The sequence below is a fragment of the Gossypium hirsutum genome, chromosome A07 (genome assembly GCF_007990345.1).
Source record: "Gossypium hirsutum isolate 1008001.06 chromosome A07, Gossypium_hirsutum_v2.1, whole genome shotgun sequence".
Classification (NCBI taxonomy): Eukaryota; Viridiplantae; Streptophyta; class Magnoliopsida; order Malvales; family Malvaceae; genus Gossypium; species Gossypium hirsutum.
The window spans coordinates 29,533,236-29,555,162 of NC_053430.1; the positions used below are offsets into that span (position 1 = coordinate 29,533,236).

At 35.1% G+C, this 21,927-nt stretch overlaps 1 protein-coding gene across 1 annotated transcript; it reads right to left on the reverse strand.

Moving 5' to 3' along the window:
- Positions 1 to 18,261: 18,261 nt before the first annotated feature.
- Positions 18,262 to 20,175, reverse strand: LOC107956486 (transcription factor MYC2). The gene has a single exon (XM_016892137.2). It carries the CDS (start codon positions 20,015 to 20,017, stop codon positions 18,509 to 18,511), a length of 1,509 nt encoding a protein of 502 aa, XP_016747626.1. The 5' UTR covers positions 20,018 to 20,175; the 3' UTR covers positions 18,262 to 18,508.
- Positions 20,176 to 21,927: the final 1,752 nt, after the last annotated feature.

Here is a 21,927-nt window from a genome sequence, read left to right on the forward strand (position 1 = left end):
TTTGTATGTGGATATACGTGAAAAAATGGGTTTTCTCTCAGAATATTTGCAAAAAGGTATCCATCATTAAGAGTCCTCTAGAGGAAACGAACAAGCGAATATTGGTTTTGAGAAAGTGAAACGGTTCTCTAGAATCTATTCTAAAGTGCTTCTTGGCAAAGAGGTTTCCAGAAAAGGGAAGTATGCCAAGGGCTATCTTAGGTGGAATGTCCGCCAAAGGCTATCTTAGGTCAAATGTTTGCCAAGGACTATCTTGAAGACATGAATGTTCGTAAAGACTATATGTTCTATAAAGTTCGTCACGGACTAACAAATGAAGGGGTTGTCTATTAGGACTATCTAGTGTTGGGAAGTCCGCTAAGGTTTATCTTACAAGTACAATATAGTAAGAAAAGAGTGGTGCTTAAACTATGCGTCAAATATTATATTCGAAGGCCACATATGAGGATGTAAATAAATGGTTTTCCTCTAGAACGGTATATAAACAAGCTAAGTTATAAGAAAGTAAATATCGAGATAATATAGTTAGTCGATATTGTGTTCGACGTGGAATGAAGGAATCAGGGTAAGAATCTATATTTTTGGCTAAACATCTGTAAGCCTACCAAAGTTAGCCGATAGACCATAAATCTACTTGCGTGGCTATCTTTTGATGAGTCAAACCAACAACACAGAATAAAATTATGTTGACGCTTGACAAGTCAAGTCTCAAAAAGGGTGTTGTAAAAAAGAGTACAATTATGTCCAAATCCACCTCGATATGTCTGCCAGTGATTCGTTCAAAAAAACATATAGGCGTTGACCACGCTAGCCAAATTGCAAGAGCTTATACAAAACTTAGGAAGTTATTTACGTGCATTAATTCTTATTACTCGTAATACCAATATGTTATTATTTAATAATTGATGTATGGAATCTCACTAAATTCCTTTGAACTCATGGGTGGTTTTCCTTGAGTGTAGGATCAAATGCTGTTATGGATAGTATGGGAGGGGACCATGCCAGACCTCGCGGAACCCCTATGGACTTCTTTGATGCAATATCATGCATATATAGGGGCACCGTTAAATGCTACACCTTGCGGATTGAATATGTAATTAAGCAATATCAAATTTTGTTAGATTACGTGTATAAGTATATTTAGTAGATGGGTATGTTTGTAAAGAACCTTAATCTACTTAGTAGTTTAATCGTATAATAAGAGGTTTAATATGATGTTCATTCATGGAAATGTTATGGAAAGTTAATTAATTGGATTAAAGTTGTATGAGAACGTAGCTTTAAATTTGGCATAGAATTAAAGAAATTGGAATTATGGTATGATGATTTGGTTTAATTGTAACATTCAGTATCTGGACCTGCCAATCGGATGGGGTATAAGGTGTTACAATTTAGTAGTATCAAATCGAGATTTAATCGATCCTATAGACATAGGAGTTTGAGAAACAACCCTTATATGCATGGTACATTAAATCTAGCTTATTCCTTTAGATTTTGATAAAGTTATTATGTGTTATGTAGTTGGGTGTAAAATAGCAGACCGTTATAAATTTGGTAGTAGGCATTTCAAGAAAAACAAACATGACATAAAGAAAGGTAAGTACAAAAAAAATAAGAGACAAGTGAAGAAAGGAAGGAATATTTAATTGAAACAAGAAATTGGGTCCAAATGTAAGAAAAGTTAAATATTTTCCTCTATTGGTTGGTCAGCAAACAACTTTGTATCTTTTTCTCCCTCATTACTAGCTTTCTCAATTAAAGCAGGGGTGGTTGTCTCTATATCTAGAGAAAAGAAGAGGTCCTCAAATTCCATCCATTTCTATAACAACCTATACCCAGACCGATCGCCGAGCCCTAGTAACAAGACACTACATCAAACATCGAACTTATACATATTCACATAGTCTTAAATACATACAACGATCGTCACTTTCAAATATTTAAAGGAGTAATGAGTTTTAAACACCTTAGACAACATTTAAAACAACTTCACATATCTAAGTCAACATCAAAAATAATTTAAAAACATGCTTAGGGACCATTTGATAAAATTATATAGAAATCATGTAGGTATCAATACGCCATCATGGGTATTGATATTTTGGAAGATAAGTATCGGTACTAGTATGAAAATCGATACCAAACTAGCATTTTGTCAAATTTTAAACAAGAGCATTCTATCGATACATGGGCAAAGGTATTGGTATTTTCACCCCGAGTATCGATACTTGTGATTGGGTATTGATACCAAATTAAGCTACTTACTTCACAAAGATACAATTTAACTCCGAGGTATCGATATTTATGTCCCAAGTATCAATACCTCTGCTTAGATTCGCAAAAACCCAACAAAATAGAGTATTAAACATGCTCAACATATCTCTATTCTAACATGCATTAATTATTACAGTATCAAGCATAAAGTTTACCCAAAACACAATCCCACGCAACATCTTTACATTGTCGTCCAAATCATGGTAATAAGAATTAAAAATAGTAATAATTACGAAGAAAGAAATTCTAGAAGTTCATAATCATACTAAACCAACAAGAACATAATAATAACCAACCAAAGTTCAACCGCATTGCCTTTATTTCTGCAGTTCAACGAATAATAATATTACCTACTTAAATACTAAAGCCTAACTTGGATCACTTTTTTGGAACCGCACAGCTCACACCACAAATGTTAAATATCTACAATGGTTAGAAAGAGTGGGTGAGCTTAAATAAGCTTATTGAACATCGGAATAACCATAAAGTATACACAACATCAAACGTTAAGCAAAGAGCATACTACAACATATTTTCAACAATATTCTAACCAAGTCAAAATAACATATTCATGCTTCATTAAATCATAAAACTAGTATATGCTCTCACATGCAATTACACTCAACTCGTATGTATATAATTCATTTAATGATAATTCATCAAGACAAAACAACGTAATCATGTTTTAATGACCCACAAGTCTAGCTTATATATTTACATGCATTTACACATAACATTTTCATGTATTAATCATTGGTTGATCTTTAGTCTTTGAGTTACTTTTACTTTATTTTTGGTGCCTTAGAGAATTTTTATCAAGGATTCTCACTATTCAAGAGTTAGGCTAACTTAGACGGATTTGAAACCAAAAAATCATCTCAGATCGCACAGATTGCGAGACTAAAGTTCTAACCTTGACACTAGACTATAAATAAATTTTTAATTCAAACTCAAAATTTTTTTAATTTAAATTGATACTTAAACTTTCATTTTGTCATGCACTTTGGTACTTCGTTGATTCCCGTTACAAAAAAATTACATAAACCAATGAAATGCTACCATGTGAAAAAAAAGTCAAATTTTCTTAGAATTCTATAAAAAATCTTTAAAATTAAAAAAACATAAAATTCAGAAAAAATAAAAAAATATATAAATTTTTTGAATATATATGTAATTCTAAAAAGCTAAATGTAACACCCTTTACCCGTATCCGAAGCCGGGACAGGGTACGAGGCATTACTGGACACATACACGAACATTCATGCAAAATCGGCTACAAAATATTTTTATTGAAATCAAATTTCAATCATACACAAGCATAATATCCCTTATATGGGCCTATGAGACCCAAAACATGCATTGGGAATGGTTCAAGATCGAATCGGAAACTTTGGAAAATTCTCTTTAGTACTGAATCACATACCCATGTGAAATGGGGAACACTCCCGTGTGCTCTTGACACACCAGTGTCCTTAGGTCGCTCTCTGATTATGACATCAGCACCAAAATAAGGTCACACGGCACACGGCCGTTGGGCCAGACCGTGTGGTCAAATAAAAATTAAATGATTTTTCATAAAATGGTGCAGGCTTCGCACGGCTAGAGTACATGCCTATGTGGGTAGGCCGTGTCTCTCACACGGCCAAGACACACACCCGTGTCTTACCCCGTGTGTTTACTACTGGGCATTTTGACTTGTAAAACTAGGGTGCAGGGGAGACACGGCCAAACGACACACCCATGGGGCAGACCGTGTGTTATACACAGCCTAAACACATGCCCATGTGTCTACCCGTGTGGACAATTTTATGGCTATTCCAAGCGAATTGCCACCCTCCTTTGAACATGATCAATTATAGTTTCAAAGGCTTACAACATGGCTTGATTTTCGCTCAAAATGTGGTAAATATATATGACCATATAGAGTTCACTTAGCACATATTCAGTTTAGAAAGTGACTTAAGCCATTCCACACAAATTCCATAACAAGTCTTTAACAAGAACCTACACTTCTCATTTATACCATTTTATCAAGATTGTGGCCATACCTATTGATTATAATTCTTTCTCTAAACATGAATGACAATCATCACTCTAGTCAACACAAGTAACCATCATGCATAACATGAGTGTAACTCAATTCACACATGCATAATTAATTAGAGTTACAACCCAATAATCACATATTAGCCATATCACATGGCTATATACAAAATAAATTATCAACCATCAAAAGCCATCACACTTAGCCAAATTAATGACACGTATGACAAAAGATAAGTTACCCTATACATGTCATTATATCAAAATGAATATTTCTTTTATACCCAAAATGAGATTGTTGATAGTGTGATCAAAGCTCCAACTGTCCGCCAACCTTCATGAGTCTGCAAGTACTATAAGACAGGGAAAAGTAAACCGGGGTAAGCATTACATGCTTAGTAAGTTCGTATAACGGAAAGTAACTTACCGATCATTTTAAACACATAATTTCAATAATTCATACTATCCGTCAATTATAGATAATGTTCCCTAAACACATGCACTCAATTAACAAGTTAGTAACAAATATTCCAAGATACATAAATAAGCTCATTATATCATGTACGTATTCTATTTCACGTTTCTCATGTCTTATATATATACATTTTATCCATTGAATTATTGAATTTCCAATGGATATTCATCACGTAGCACACTCTAGGTGTATTATTTCATTATCCGTCAATTCATATTCAGTAGTACCTTTTTGGTACACTCTCGAGCCATATATCCTATAGCAGAATTACCAATCTAGGCTAAATTCTAGCTGTACCATATACTCTAAGGGTTTTTTCAGATTACCAATTCAGGCTGAATCCTTTGTATGACAAAGAATCCCCTATAGAGCTAAATTTGGATTACCAGTCCAGGCTAAATCCAGTCAATTAAGATTACCCATTCGGGCTAAATCCTTTCCATAATGAGATCAATGGATTACCTGTCCAGGATAAATCCTTTCTACAACACATATAGGATCCCATTTCACATAAGAGATAACCTATCTAACGGAATTCAGTATTCAAACGGATTACAACCCTTTCTCAATAATTTCTGAGCTTATGGACATTTTCACACAACTCAATATTTTTAAATTACACATTCAATTCAACTCAACAAATAAAATCAACATATTTATATATCCAATTAAGTTACATAAACTTACTTGGACGATGATTCGGGTTTGAATTCTGACTATTCCAAAACCTTTTGTTCTCCATGGTTTACTTCCGGGATTGGTATTTATGTGTCTATATAAGCAAATTAAATTATTAATTCATCACATTTCTCAATTTCAGCCCGTAAACTTACTCTATGGAAAAATTACCCTTTTACCCTTAACTTTGCACATTTTTATATTTTGGTACCTAGGTTCGTAAAATGAAATGCATGCATTTTCTTGGTTACCCAAGCCTAGCCAAACTTATACCATGCTCATATCAGAACACATTTTCCTTTATTTCACATTTTTACTGTAACACCCCTTACCCATACCCAAGACAGGAACCAGGCACGAGGCATTACCAGACACGTACTCGAACCTTTTTGACTACCCGTGTGTCTACCCGTGTGGACCTTGTTAGGATATTTTCCAAGCCTTTGGTCACCCTCTATCAACCCCATACTTTTATAGGTTCCCATAATACATAACAAGGCCTAATTATACATATTGAATGACCTTGATAAACCTCATTGCATGTAAACCTCATCTCATTGGTTTAATACATGATAGGTTATTCCCTTTGTATGAAGGATTTCTATGGCTTAAAATACTTTTAAGATTGGCTCATTATTATTACTCATTGCCAATTATGACCTAGTCATCCCATGGAATTTAGTCACATTACATGTATGGAAATGTAGTAGGCCATATTTCATCCTCACTAGCATAATTGAACATAAACATGCACAAATTTGTATGTCATAACCTATATTAAAATGAGTCAATTCCCATGGCCATATACAAGTGAACATGTATACCTTTACAAGCCTTCATATTTGCAAATCAAATGACACATATAAAAAAAATAAACAAAAGCCCTATACATGCCATTGATCAAAATAAAATTACCTATATACCAAAGCTGGACAAGATGATAGTGTGTTGAATCTCCAATCGTTTTCCAATCTTTATGAGTCCTCGAGCTCTGTAAGACAGGGAAAAGAGAGGGGTAAGCATTTACGTGCTTAGTAAGCCCAAATAACTGGAAAGTAAACTTACCGATTAATTAGCATGCAACCATATTATGCAATATGACCAACAAGCATGGAATGGTTTCCCTATAATATACACTCAATCAACAAGATAGTCACATAGCATTGCACCATGTAACTTGTCTAAGATGAGCTTATCATTCAACGTTTTCATTTTTATATCTCATGTTAATCACGTTGACTTTCCTAGAAATCTTGATGGATTACCCATTTACCGTCAAGTCATAAGAGCGATCATCTCATGTAGGCACTCCCGCGAACCTCGCATCTTATGGCGGGATTACTAGTCCAGGCTAAATCCCTGTAATATCAACTCATAAGATGATGTCGGGATTACCAGTCTAGGCTAAATCCCTTATAACGACAAACACCCTTAGTGAGCTCTGATCTGAATTACCAATCCAGGCTAAATTTAGACCTTAATCGGATTACCCGTCCGGGCTAAATCCACAATTCACACATATTCTTCGAGAGGCTCGATCACTCAAGGAACACCCGTCCGGGCTAGATCCTTTTATATTTGAGATCAACGGATTACCCGTCCGGGCTAAATCCTTTCTGTAACACATGCAGGATCTCAAGTCACATGTAAATCATGGTTTATCCATCGTTCTTCCTTTTTAACTTCAACCGGGACATTTATTATCATATCATTATTATTAACACATTTCATGGATTTTCATGCATCATTATAACCAATTATCACACATTCAAAAAGCATGCAATTAGACATATTAATAGTTTACTTAAAGTTATTCGAACTTACCTGGTATTCGTTTCGGTTTCGTGTTTCAGTTATTCTGAAACCTTTCGTTTTCCTCGATCGACCTTCAAAATTTGTTCCTTAAGGTCTATAACAATAAAAATGAATCATTAATACCTCACATTATTCCTTTTGAGTCTAAATTTCACCCCCGGACAAAATGACCGTTTTGGCCCTAACCTTTCACATTTTTACTATTTAGTCCTTAGGCTCATATAATGAAATGCATGCAATTTCCACCTTACCCAAGTGTAGCCGAATGTTTTTCCCTTTTATGGCAGCCCACATTTTTCCATTATTTCACATTTCTACCACACATTTTACACCTTTTGCAAAAAGGTCCTTTTAGGGGTTTTTCATGAAAATCACCTAGGAAAAGATGTTTAACACACATCCAACTTTCATATTCCTCCATAAAACATCAAAGAATAAACATGTCACATATGGGTCACTTTGTAAACATGAACCCTAACTTAAAATATGGGTAGAAATGGAGAGAGTAAGCTACCGGGATTTCAAAAATACGAAGAACATTAAAAACGGGGCTTGGGAGCACTTACTTTTGAGCTTGAAAATGTTGAAAACCCTAGCTATAGAGGGCTTGAGAATTTTGTCCAGATGAGGGAGAAGAATGGTTGATTTTTTCCTTCATTTTCCCATTTTATTTCATTAATTAGCCAAATAACCAAAATGCCCTTAAGCCCTTTCTTAAAATTTCATCCATACATGCCCATTTTTGTCCAAAAACTTAGAAATTAGGCAAATTGCTCTTTAAGACCTTCTAATTAATAATCTAAAGCAATTTCATACAAATTACTTCTAGAATCCAAGTTTTGCAATTTATTCGATTTGGTCCTTATTTTCCATTGGACACCTTACTCATAAAATTTTTTCATGAAACTTTAACACATACATAGTCTCATATTCTAAACCTCATAATAATTATAAAATAAATATTTCAACGTTGGATTCATGGTATCGAAACCACTGTTCCGACTAGGCCCTATTTCAGGATGTTACATTTACTACTCATTTATACACTTTTTCTAAAGAAGCCCTTTTTAACTGTTTTCACTAGAAACCACTTAGTAACACATCAAACATTCATATTCCTCCATAAAAATCAAGATACAAACATGTCACACATGGGTCAAATTACATATATGAACCCTAGCTCAAAATATGGCTAGAAATGGATAGATCATGCTTAAAGGACTTAAAAAACGCAAAGAACATTAAAAACGAGGCTAGGGAGCACTTAAAATCAAGCTTGGAATATTGAAAACCCTAGCTATAGAACCCCTTGAATTTTCAGCACACTATGAGGAAGATGGACAACATTTTTGCTTGATTTTTCCCTTTTTATTCTTTAATTAACCAAATGACCAAAACGCTCTTTTTACTAAACTTTGAACTTTTATCCATGCATGTCAAAATTTTAGAACTTGGTCAAATTGCTATCCAAGGGACTCTAATTAATAATCCAACTCAATTTCATGCTAAGGGCTTCTAGAACTCAAGTTTTGCAACTTATTCAATTTAGTCCCTACAATCAAATTGGGTATCTTAGGCATAGTATTTCCTCATGAAATTTTCACACAATCATGCATCCACATCCTAGACCTTATAATAATCATAAAAGAATTATTTCTACTTCGAATTTATGGTCTTGAAATCACTGTTCCGACTAGGCCCTAAATCGAGATGTTACAACTCTCTCCCCCTTTAAGAATCTTCATCCCTGAAAATCTTACCGGTGAAAAGGTTTGGGTATTGGGTTCTAATAGTCTCCTCAGGCTCCCATGTAACCTCTTCAACTCCATGTCTTTGCCACAATACTTTCATGAGAGCAATATTCTTATTTCTCAACTGTTTGACTTCCCGAGCTAGAATCTTAATTGGTTCCTCACCGTAAGTCATATCCGAGCGAATCTCAACTTCTGCCTGTGAAATCACATGTGAGGGATCAGATCGGTAACAGTGCAACATAGATTCGTGGAACACATCATGAATCCTTTCCAACTCTGATGGCAAGGCCAACTGATATGCTACTGGTCCTATCCTTTCGGTAATCTTATACGGCCCTATGAAATGAGGACTTAATTTTCCCTTCTTACCAAATCTCAGAACCTTTTTCCACGGAGACACTTTTAAAAATACCCTATCACCAACTTGATACTCAATTCCTTGCGTTTCAAATCCGCGTAGGATTTCTGTCTATCAGAAACAGCTTTCAAGCTATCACGAATAATATTTATCTTTTCCTTAGTCTCCATAATTAAGTCAACCCCATGAATCTTGTTTTCTTTGAGTTCAATCCAATATAAGGGTGCTCGGCACTTACGCCCATATAATGCCTCATAAGATGCCGTTTTCAAACTCGATTGATAACTTTTGTTGTAGGTAAACTCTACCAATGGTAAGTATTTTTCCCAACTACCTTGGAATTCAAAAACACAACACCTGAGCATATCTTCCAAAGTCTGAATCACTCTCTCGGATTGGCTATCTGTTTGTGGATGAAAAGTAATACTAAAATTCAGCTTCGTACCCAAAGCTTTTTGTAACTTTTTCCAAAATCGAGAAGTGAACCTCAGATTTCTATCCGAAAGAATTGACAATGGCACTCCGTGAAGTCTCACAATTTTAGTAATGTACAACTCGGCTAACTTATCAAGCGAGAAATCAGTTCGTACTGGTATAAAATGAGCTGATTTGGTCAATCTATCGACTATAACCCACACAACATCTTTCTTCTTTGATGTCAATGGCAACCCTGTAACAAAGTCCATTGTAATACAGTCCTATTTCCACTCGAAAACCATGATGGACTGAAGTAACCCTAAAGGTACTTGATGTTCAGCCTTTACCTACTGACAAACTAGACGTTTCGATATGAATTCTGAGATATCCCTTTTCATGCCATTCCACCAATACATTTTCTTCAAGTCATTATACATCTTTGTACTGCCTGGGTGGATTGACAAACAACCGCTATGCACCTCATGTAAAATATTTTGAATCAACTCGGCATCGTTCGGAACACAGATCCTACCACGGACCCTCAAGCAACAATCGAAGTCATTCTGAAAATTCGGTTCACTGCTAGACTCACATTGAACTCTTTTAACTTGTAACTCTTTATCAACTTTCTGGCCATCAAAAATATATTAAAGGAAAGTTGTTCTAGCTCTCAATTCTGCTAGGATCGAGCCATCATTGGACAAAGCCAGTCATGTACCCATGGCCCTCAAGGTAAATAATGATTTTCTACTCAAAGCGTCAGCGACCACATTCGCCTTACCCGGAGGGTAATCAATCACAAGCTCGTAATCTTTGAGTAATTCAAGCCATCTACGTTGCCTTAGGTTCAAATCCTTTTGAGTCATCAAGTATTTTACACTTTTATGATTGGTGAACACCAGACACTTCTCACCATACAGATAGTGTCTCCAAATCTTTAACGCAAATATAATGGTGGCCAATTCCAAATCATAAGCCAGGTAGTTCTTCTCGTGAGGCTTTAACCGTCTTGAAGCGTAGGCTACTACCTTACCCTCTTGCATGAGTACGTATCCCAAGCCATTCAATGATGCATCACTAAAAATTATGAATTCCTTACCTGACTCGAGTTGTACCAAAACCGATGCTTCGGTTAGTAACGTCTTTAGCTTCTCGAAGCATTGCTGAAACTTTTTCAACCACTCAAACTTAACATTCTTTTGGAGCAGCCTTGTCATCGAAGTGGCGATCATAGAAAACCCTTTAACAAACCGTCTGTAGTAGCCAGCCAAGCCTAAAAACCTTCTAACTTCTATCATGTTTCTCAGCCGTTTCCATTCAATAATAGCTACGATCTTACTCGGGTCGACTCTAATGCCATCACCTAAAACAATATGTCCCAAAAATCTGACTTTTTTAGGCCAAAATTCACTTTTGCTGAACTTAGCATACAATTGCTTATCTCTCAGAGTTTGCAAAATCGTTCTCAAGTGTTCAGCATGCTCAGGCTCATTATGTGAATAAATCAATATATCATCAATAAACACTACAACAAAATTATCCAAGTATGGTCGAAAAATTCGATTCATCAAGTCTATAAATACTACGGGAGCATTCGTTAGCCCAAACGGCATAACAAGGAATTCATAATGACCATACCTTATTCGAATAGCAGTTTTGGGCACATCTGACTCTTTGACGCGCAATTGGTAATAGTCGGACCTCAAATCTATCTTTGAAAATATCGTTGCTCCCTTCAATTGGTCAAACAAGTCATCAATCCTCAGCAACAGGTATTTATTCTTAATTGTTACCTTATTGAGTTGACGGTAGTTGATGTAGAGTCTTATAGAACCGTCCTTCTTTTTCACGAATAACACCGGTGACCTAGGGAGAGAAACTAGGTCTTGCAAAACATTTATCCGTCAATTCTTGCAACTGAGACTTTAATTTTTTTAATTTTTTCGGGGCCATCTGATACGGGGCAATCGAAATAGGTATTGTTCCCGACACTAGATCAATACTAAATTCAACTTCTCTAATCAATACTAAATTCAACTTCTCTAATAGGAGGCAATCTCGGCAACTCCTCCGGAAACACATCTGGGTAGTCACATACTACTGGCACTGATTCAATTGTCAATCCAGACATACTACGGCCAAATAGGCTTCACACCCCTTTCTCATGCATTTTTTAACCGACATAGAGGAAATCACAATGGATGGTATGTTTGACTCATCTGGTTCCACCCGAAGAGTTTCACCATTTTCACACCTCAATTCTATGACCTTCTGTTTACAATTTACTATAGCGTCATGTAGTGTCAACCAATCCACACCCAATATAACATTGATCTCATCTAATGGCAACAACATTAAGTCAGCCAGAAAACAATGTTCTCTAATCATCAAAGGGCATTTCTTGCATACTTTGTCAACTAATACATGTTTGCCTAACGGGTTCGACACCTTTATCACGTATTCAGTAAACTCTACAGGTAATTCCTTACTAGACACTAATTTAATGCAAACATATGAATGGGTTGATCTCGATTCAATCAAAGCAACAACAGGAATATCATAAAGAAAGAATGTACCCGTAATGACATCAAGAGTTGAGGCTTCCTCTCTAGTACGTACGACATAAGTTCTTACAGGGGCTCGAGCCTTTGATTTTACAGTGGAGTCTTTTGCAACACTACGACCACCACTGGCACTTCCGGGGTATCTTGGAGGGCTACCTCGAGAAATGAGAGAACTCGGTTTCGAGGTTGGCTCAACCTCTTTGTCAACTCGTTCTAAGAAATCTTTAAGGAAGTAATCAAGAGAACTACACCTGAAGCATGGCCCACTCCTCATCCGGCACTCTCCTAAGTGAAACTTATTACAACTATTACACCCGCAGTTTTTGGTTTCCCACACTCCCTAACTAGTCGCCATGGAAGATGAAGACCACAGATTGAGACACTTAGAGCTTCTTGCTTTATTCAAATGTCCCACTAATAAATTAGAGTGTTCCTGATAACTTCTCGACTTCTTTGTGAGAGATGTGTATGCCTTACCCATGAATCTCTTACTCAAAACCTGACTTTCCTCTCTGCTTTTTTCTTTTCATTACTTAGCTCTTCAACTTTCTTAGCTTTATCGACTAACACAGCAAACTCTCTTATTTCTAGGATCCCAATCAATAGTTTAACATCCTCGTTTAGTCCTTTCTCAAAGGGTTTGCACATTTCCACTTCATTTTGAACCCACTCTTGGGCATATTGGCCCAGTCGGACAAACTCCCGTTCATATTCTGACATAGTCAATTCCCTTGCCTAAGCTCTAAAAATTCCTTTCTCTTCTGATCCAAGAACCTTTGACTGTTATACTTATTTTTTAAATTTGGCTTGAAAGAACTCTCATGTAATATTCTCTCTCGATGCTACTGAGGATATAGTTTTCCACCAGTTGTATGCAGTGTCTTTTAGTAGAGATACCGCGCACTTCAAGCATTCTTCAAGGGTACATGACAACTCATCAAGAACTCACATGGTGTTCTCAAGCCAGAACTCTGCCCGTTCTGGATCATCATCAATTGTAGCCCTAAACTCTTCAGCCCCATATTTCCTAAGTTTGTCTACTGGAGCTTTACCAATTCTTACTGATGCAATACCTTGTGGTACTTCTTCTTCAGATCGTGTAAGAGGTGGGGGAGGTCATGGTATAGCAGGGTTGGTTCTCAAGTACTCGCCAAATCATTCATCTATTATTTTGAAAAAGGCTATCTTTACCTCTTCTCGACCCCTAGATATGGGCCTTCTACTACTACTAGACGTGGCTCGCTGTACGGAAGCTTGAGCATGGCTCTCGGCTTCCTCGGACTCATGTCAGGCTTGGTTGGAAGACATTTACTATATACAAATACATTTAAAACGGTTAGGAGATGTCACACTATTATAACTTGTATAATGGAATATATAGATACATGCTACGTTAGTTCGAGAATCGACTAAATCGTAGCACTGATACCACTAAATGTAACACTCCTTACCTGTATCCAAAGTTGAGATAGGGTACGAGGCATTACCAGACACATACACAAATATTCATGCAAAATCGGCTATAAAATATTTTTATTGAAAACAAAATTCAATCATACATAAGCATAATATCCCTTATATGGGCCTATGAGACCCAAAACATGCATTGGGAATGGTTCAAGACCGAACTGGAACCTTTGGAAAATTCTCTTGAGTACTGAGTTGTACGCCCGTGTAAAACGGAGGATACACATGCATGCTTTCAACACGCTCGTGTCCTCAGGCCGTGTAACTCTCTGATTGTGACGTCAACACCAAAATAAGGTCACACGGCCGTGTCAGATGCTCGTGTGGCTAGACCGTGAGGTTAATTAAAAATTAAATGATTTTTCATAAAATGGTACATATTTCGCACAGCCAGAGTACACACCTATGTGGGTAGGCCGTGTCTCTCACATGGCCAAGACATACGCTCGTGTCTTAGTCCGTGTGTTTACTACTGGGTATTCTGACTTGTAAAACTAGGGTGTAAGGGACACACGGCTAAATGACACGCCCATGGGGCAGACCATGTGTCAAACATGGCATAGACACATGCCCGTGTATCTATTAGTGTGGACAATTTTGTGGCTATTTTCAAAGCCAATTGCCACCCTCCTTTGAACATGATCAATCATAGTTTCAAAGGCTTACAACATGGCTTGATTTTTGCTCAAAATGTGGTTAATATATATGACAATATAGAGTTCAATTAGCACATATTTAGTTTAGAAAGTGACTTAAGTCATTCCATAAAAATTCCATAACAAATCTTTAGCAATAACCTACTTCTCATTTATACCATTTTATCAAGATTGTGGCCACACCTATTGATTAGAATTCTTTCTCTAAACATGAATGACAATCATCACTCTAGTCAACACAAGTAACCATCATGCATAACATGAGTGTAACTCAATTCACACATGCATAATTAATTAGAGTTACAACCCAATAATCACATATTAGCCATATCACATGGCTATATACAAAATAAATTATCAATCATCAAAAACCATCACACTTGGCCAAATTAATGACACGTATGACAAAAGATAAGTTACCCTATACATGTTATTATAACAAAATGAATATTTCTTTTATACCCAAAATGAGATTGTTGATAGTGTGATCAAAGCTCCAACCGTCCTCCAACCTTCACGAGTCCACAAGCACTATAAGGCAGGGAAAAGTAAATCGAGATAAACATTACATGCTTAGCGAGTTCGTATAACGGAAAGTAACTTACTGATCATTTTAAACACATAATTTCAATAAGTCATACTATCCATCAATTATAGATAATGTTCCCTAAACACTTGCACTCAATTAACAAGTTAGTCACAAATATTCCAAGATACATAGATGAGCTCATTATATCATGTACGTATTCTATTTCATGTTTCTCATGACTTATATGTATATATATTATCCATTGAATTATTGAATTTTCGATGGATATTTCATCACATAGCACACTCTAGGTGTACTATTTTATTATCCGTCAATTCATATCCAGTAGTACCTTACAGCAGAATTACTAGTCTAGGCTAAATTCTAGCTGTGATAGTGTACTATTTTATTCTCATGTCTTATATCAAAATAAATATTTCTTTTATACCCAAAACGAGATTGTTAATAGTGTGATCAAAGCTTCAACCGTCCTCTAACCTTCACGAGTCCACAAGCACTATAAGATAGGGAAAAGTAAATCGGGGTAAGCATTACATGCTTAGCGAGTTCGTATAACAGAAAGTAACTTACCGGTCATTTTAAACACATAATTTCAATAAGTCATACTATCCGTCAATTATAGATAATGTTCCCTAAACACTTGCACTGAATTAACAAGTTAGTCACAAATATTCCAAGATACATAGATGAGCTCATTATATCATGTTCGTATTCTATTTCACATTTCTCATGTCTTATATATATATATATATTATCCATTGAGTTATTGAATTTCCGATGGATATTTCATCACGTAGCACACTCTAAGTGTACTATTTTATTATCCGTCAATTCATATCCAGTAGTACCTTTTTGGTACACTCTTGAGCCATATATCTTACAGTAGAATTATTACTCTAGGCTAAATTCTAGCTGTACCATATACTCTAAGAATTTTGTCGGATTACCAATTCAGGCTGAATCCTTTGTATGACAAAGAATCCCCTATAGAGCTAAATCTGGATTACCAGTCTAGGCTAAATCCAGTCAATTAGGATTACCAATCCAGGCTAAATCCTAATTGAAACATGTACCCGATAGACTAATTTTAGGATTACCCGTCCGGGCTAAATCCTTTTCATAATGAGATTAATAGATTACCTATCCGGGCTAAATCCTTTCTGCAACACATGTAGGATCTCATTTCACATAAGAGATAACCTATCCATCGGAATTAAGTATTCAAACAGATTACAATCTTTTCTCGATAATTTCCAAGTTTATGGATATTTTCACACAACTCAATATTTTTACATTACACATTCAATTCAACTCAACAAATAAAATCAACATATTTACATATCCAATTAAGTTATACGAACTTACCTGGACGATGATTCGAGTTTGAATTCGGACTATTCCAAAACCTTTTGTTTTCCGTGGTCTACACCTAGGATTGGTCTTTCCGTGTCTATATAAGCAAATTAAATTATTAGTTCATCACAATTCCCAATTTTAGCCCAAAAACTTACTCTATGGAAAAATTACCCTTTTACCCCTAGCTTTTCACATTTTTACATTTTAGTCCCTAGGCTCGTAAAATGAAATGCATGCATTTTCTTGGTTACTCAAGCCTAGCTGAACTTATAGCATGCTCATATTAGCCCACATTTTCCTTTATTTCACAGTTTTACTACTCATTTAAACACCTTTTCCAAACAAGTCCTTTTTAAGTGTTTTCACTAGAAACCACTTAGTAAAAGATGTTTATCACACATCAAACCCCTTGAATTTTCGGCACACTATGAGGAAGATGAACAACATTTTTGCTTGATTTTTCCCTTTTTATTCTTTAATTAACCAAATGACCAAAATGTCATTTTTACTAAACTTTGAATTTTTATCCATGCATGTCAATTTTTGTCCAAAATTTCAGAACTTGGTCAAATTTCTATCCAAGGGACTCTAATTATAATCCAACTCAATTTCATGCTAAGAGCTTTTAGAACTCAAGTTTTACAACTTATTCAATGTAGTCCCTACAATCAAATTGGGTATCTTAGGCATAGTATTTCCTCATGAAATTTTCACATAAGCATGCATTCACATCCTAGACCTTATAATAATCATAAAATAATTATTTTTACTTTGAATTTGTGGTCTCGAAACCATTGTTCCTAAATCAGGATGTTACACTAAAATTCAAAAAACTAAGAGAATTTTTTTTATAATTACATATATATAATTATTAAAAATGTATATAAAAATAAACTTAGACAAATGTACATGAAGGTTGATCTCATTAGGACATCTAATTTGTCCACATTTATTCTAAAAGAGTATTTGTAAATTATTTTATATATTCTTATAATTTAAAAAACTTAAAAATATTATTATCTTTTTAGATTTTATTTGGAATTTTAAGTATTTTTAGAAAATTTTAGAATTTTTATTATTATTTTGCACATGTCAGCCTTTTATTAGTTTATTTGATATTCCTTTTAATTAAAAACGTGGAAGTAACAAAGTGCTTGATGGAAAGAAAGTTCATACACTAAACCAACAAAAAATTTTCTTAAAGCACGGAACTGAGTATTTGTCTATAGTACAAAAGAAAAATAGATATTAAGACATTTCTTTTTATCAATTTTTTTCTTGTTAAATAGAATTATTATATTAACCCTTTGGTTAAAAAATTCTAATATTTATATTTTTTATACAATTATTAAATTATTTATAAATCTCTCAAATCTTAAAATATTATGCTTAAAATGTTAGGACTCACAATTTTTAATAATAAAAATATCAATTGAATTAACAAATGAAGTAAAAACCTAAACATAAATATGATTAATTAATAAGCACATGTTGTTGACACATTAACAATATTTAAATTCATCATGTATATTGCATTATATTTTTATTTATTTAAACATTCCTATCAAACATTTACGTCGTAATCTATACATATATTTATACAGTAACAGTTCATAAATGTGGTGTGGTTTATAATTAATTGTTATTTTGAAGTTGCTTGGAATGATTTCATTTACCTGATTTGGAGTGAAATAGAGGCATTTTATAGGTTTACAAGCACACAAAGCTGATATTTTGGTGAAAATTCAAGAGTGTGAACAATTTAGACCTGGGGAACAGCAAGAAGAAAAATACGTAGAAGGAATTGGTGAAAAGGAGGCAGCAAGAAACGGATGAAATAAAGCAGGCAAAGAACAAAAAAAAAAAAAAGAAAAAAAAAGGGCAAATTACAAATTGTTGGAAACATATTTGCTCATTTTATCTCTTAATTATACAAGACAAAGCAGAAAACAAACCCAAAAAGGGAAACCACAGGACACAAAATACAAAACCAAACCACAAATAAATAAAGAGAGTGAGATTTGGCAAACCAACAAAGCGACAGTAGGAAGAAACTAAAGCATTGAAAAAGATGTTCACGTCACACACTTACTAGATAAACTTAGTGGTCTAGCCTCCTGAGAAGAGTAGATTTGAGGCCTTGTTCATTTCTGAGTTCAAGATCAGGGACGTTGACTACGATATCCTGGAGCATGGTCTCGTTAACACACGACATGCTTGCATGATGGATCGGAAACTCCAGATCACGAAGGGCAACCATTAACCTAGTAACTGGATAGTTCATATTCTCTGATTGAACCCTAATCATTGCATCATTCCCCATGATCTTGATATCAAATTCAAGGCCCACGCACCCTGCTGTTGCAGGGGATGGTGAATTATCAGGCTTTGCTGCTTCCTGTTCCACGGAAGTGGTTGTGCTTTGGTTATCCGTAACATCAACCATTTCTACCTTAGGTTTCTTACACTCCCTCTGAAGCTGCGATTCCAGTTCTTCGACTTTCGCTTTTAGCTCACTGATGTATGAGACAGCGTCAGATAAGAGCGATGCTTTGTCCATGCGCGACACGTTCGGGACTACGGCTCGGAGGGCGTAGAACCTGTGGTTCAGCTTCTCACGGCGTTGCCTCTCAGCTTCCACGTGGTTCAACGGTGTCTCTCGTCCAAGTCCGGGTTTCCTTCCACGTTTCTGTGGGGTTCTCTGCTCTAAATGACTCATGGCAAGTGATGGGCGATCCGTGTCAGAATGCTCCGAGTCCACAGAAGAAGATTGCCCAAGTTTTGTGGAATATTTCTTGGTTGGGTGGTTGTGGTGTTCTTGCTTGGTTTCATTAACAGGACCTACATTTTCTTCTTCTTCTTCAACACCGGAAACTATACCCATGTCTGCAAAAGAGATGTTTCTGTCGAGGAAGGGGATTGAAGGTCGGGTTAGAGTTGGATCTGTACTTGATTGCTTTTGTAACAAGTCAATGGGATCAGCTCCGAAAATGGATTTCACTTGTTGGACTAAACCCCAATTTTCACTGATCATTTCTACGGATCCTAATTCAAGAACCCCGCAAGAAGTTGGTATACAGACCATCGTCTCAATGCCATGCATTTGTGCTTCTATAGCTCTTTCACAGTTGTAAAACTGCAAAGCATGAGCACCGGTTAACCAAACCAGAGAGCCAGTACTTAGAGCCATGCCTGGAATCCCTTCTCCAGCAGGGAAAGATCGAGACAATGACATCACGTAGAACCATTCAGCATCACTGACCCCGGTGGTGCCGTCCATCATCGACACATCTACCTCATGGTTATCTCCGATGAGAGTTTGGGCTCCTTTCATCTCCTTTCTTCTTTCATTTTCTAGGCACGAAATGTTGGCGCTTAATAATTTTGGAGGCGTACCTTTGGTGGTGCCTTGAAAATAACCATCTCCCCAGCACAAAAACAAACGACCATGTTCATCGTTTGATGTCTGCCAAAATATAGCATATGTCCACCAAATTTGCTGGCTTTGTACCACAAATTGGAGCCTCTGCTGGAGAGTTGAAGGTGAAGTTTCCTGGGTCATATAGACCAGTGAAGAAGATGAAGATGGAGAGATTATAAGTTCTTCCATGGCTGACCGATACAAAAAGAAGGAAAACAATACACGAGGGAATCTGAAAGGCAGAGATTTTGGAAGTTCTTTACAACAAATAAGCCATTAAATCATCTTAAATTTTACAAGGAAAAGAAAAACCAAAAGAGAATACGGGGTGCATTGGACAAAAAAGGGGGATGGAGGAGGAGTTTATAAGCTTTGTAACTTATAAGGTGGGGGCCACAAGATCCTAAAATCCTCTGCATGCTCACCTATAAGCTTTGTCCACTTTTCTTTGTTCATTTTAACAGTAAGACTGTGACGTTAACTCGTTAAGTTTTTTCGTGTTTATTTTGGCTGTGTGAAATGATTTTAGGTTATCAAGTTGGAATTATTAACCTGGAATTTTCGATAACAGAAACTAGCATATTAATCTCAATCATCCTAGCAGCATAAAGGAAAGAGGGATTTGTTTCTAACTTGGTGTTCAAATTTTGATTAAAATTAAATTAATTGATTGAATCGATCTAATTTGATTAATCGATCTAATCAATCGGAGGTCAGTTAAAATTTTTTTAGAATTTCGGTCAACGGTTAATTTAATTCGAAATTGAATAATTAATCGCATTAATTGAACTTAATAACTAATATTATATATTATATGTATTAGATTATTATTAATTCGGTTAATTCGGTTAATCTGATTAAATAAACCTTAAAATTTTTTTTATATGTTTCATATTTATTTTAACAATAAAATAAAATGTATAAGTTTTAATTAATTCCGTTAATCTAAAGAATTAATTTAAAAAATAATTAAAAAATATTTTAATTTTATTAACAGTTAAATAATTAAAAAATTCAACTAATTTAATTAATAGTAATTTGATTTGAATATTGTGAGTAAAGTTAAAGGAAGAGATAGAGTAAAGATTTTAGTGAAAAGATTAAAAAAGCACATGTTTAAATATCGTAAACGTCACATGTGAAGAGATAGAATAAAGGGCAGACATTTGGCACCACTTGCACGTGTATTGATAGCGACAGGTCTAGTGACTACGATGCGTATGGGCTCCTCGTTATTTGGCATCACACACAATTTATACATCTTTTAACCCAATCATTGAAAACTGAAAAAACTCATTAATGTATTATTATATACCAACAACCAACCATACTTAAAGAAATATCATACCGTACCATATTATACTTTTTTTCTATTACGTTCTTTATATTACACTATACAATAGGAGTTATTAAAATAGCTATATATAATAGACTGACACATATTTCGTAAAATTAACATAGTTTTCATATCATTTTCAAAAAAAAAAAAGAAATCTTATTTAATAAAAATTAATTTTCTGACCTTTATAATTAACCCTTTTAATATATTATTTTTAAAATTCAAATTTAAAATATTATTTGTGTAATTATCATCAAACCGTGTTATATTTATATTAGCTCAAGGCTTTACATTTGTGGATTGAGCGCTCCTATATCAGTGTCTTTTTATATTTCAGGTTTTTTTTTTATCGTTTATAATATTAAAAAGTAAAAATATTTCTCAAGGAAAAAGAGAATAATTAGTTACTTATATTATTATATCTATATAACTATATATAAAAGAAAGGTTTTGGACTAGAGGATAGGTTGAACTTAATACGGATGGAGCTGTATCGAGAAATAGCTCATTTATAGGCATCAGGGGAGTGTTTAGAAGTGCTGACGGTAAGTGGTTAGGTGGCTTTTCGATGAAGTTAAGAAATTATTCAATTTTCAAGATTGAGGTAAGAGCCTTACTTGAAGGCCTCCTTATATCATGAAGGAAAGGTTATCGACTGTTGGAAGTGGAATGTGATAATGCTCTCTTAGTTGAAGTGATTTTAGCTGGCAGAGCTGTAGATTATCATTTCACTGAAATGCGTCTTATCCATCATTTATTG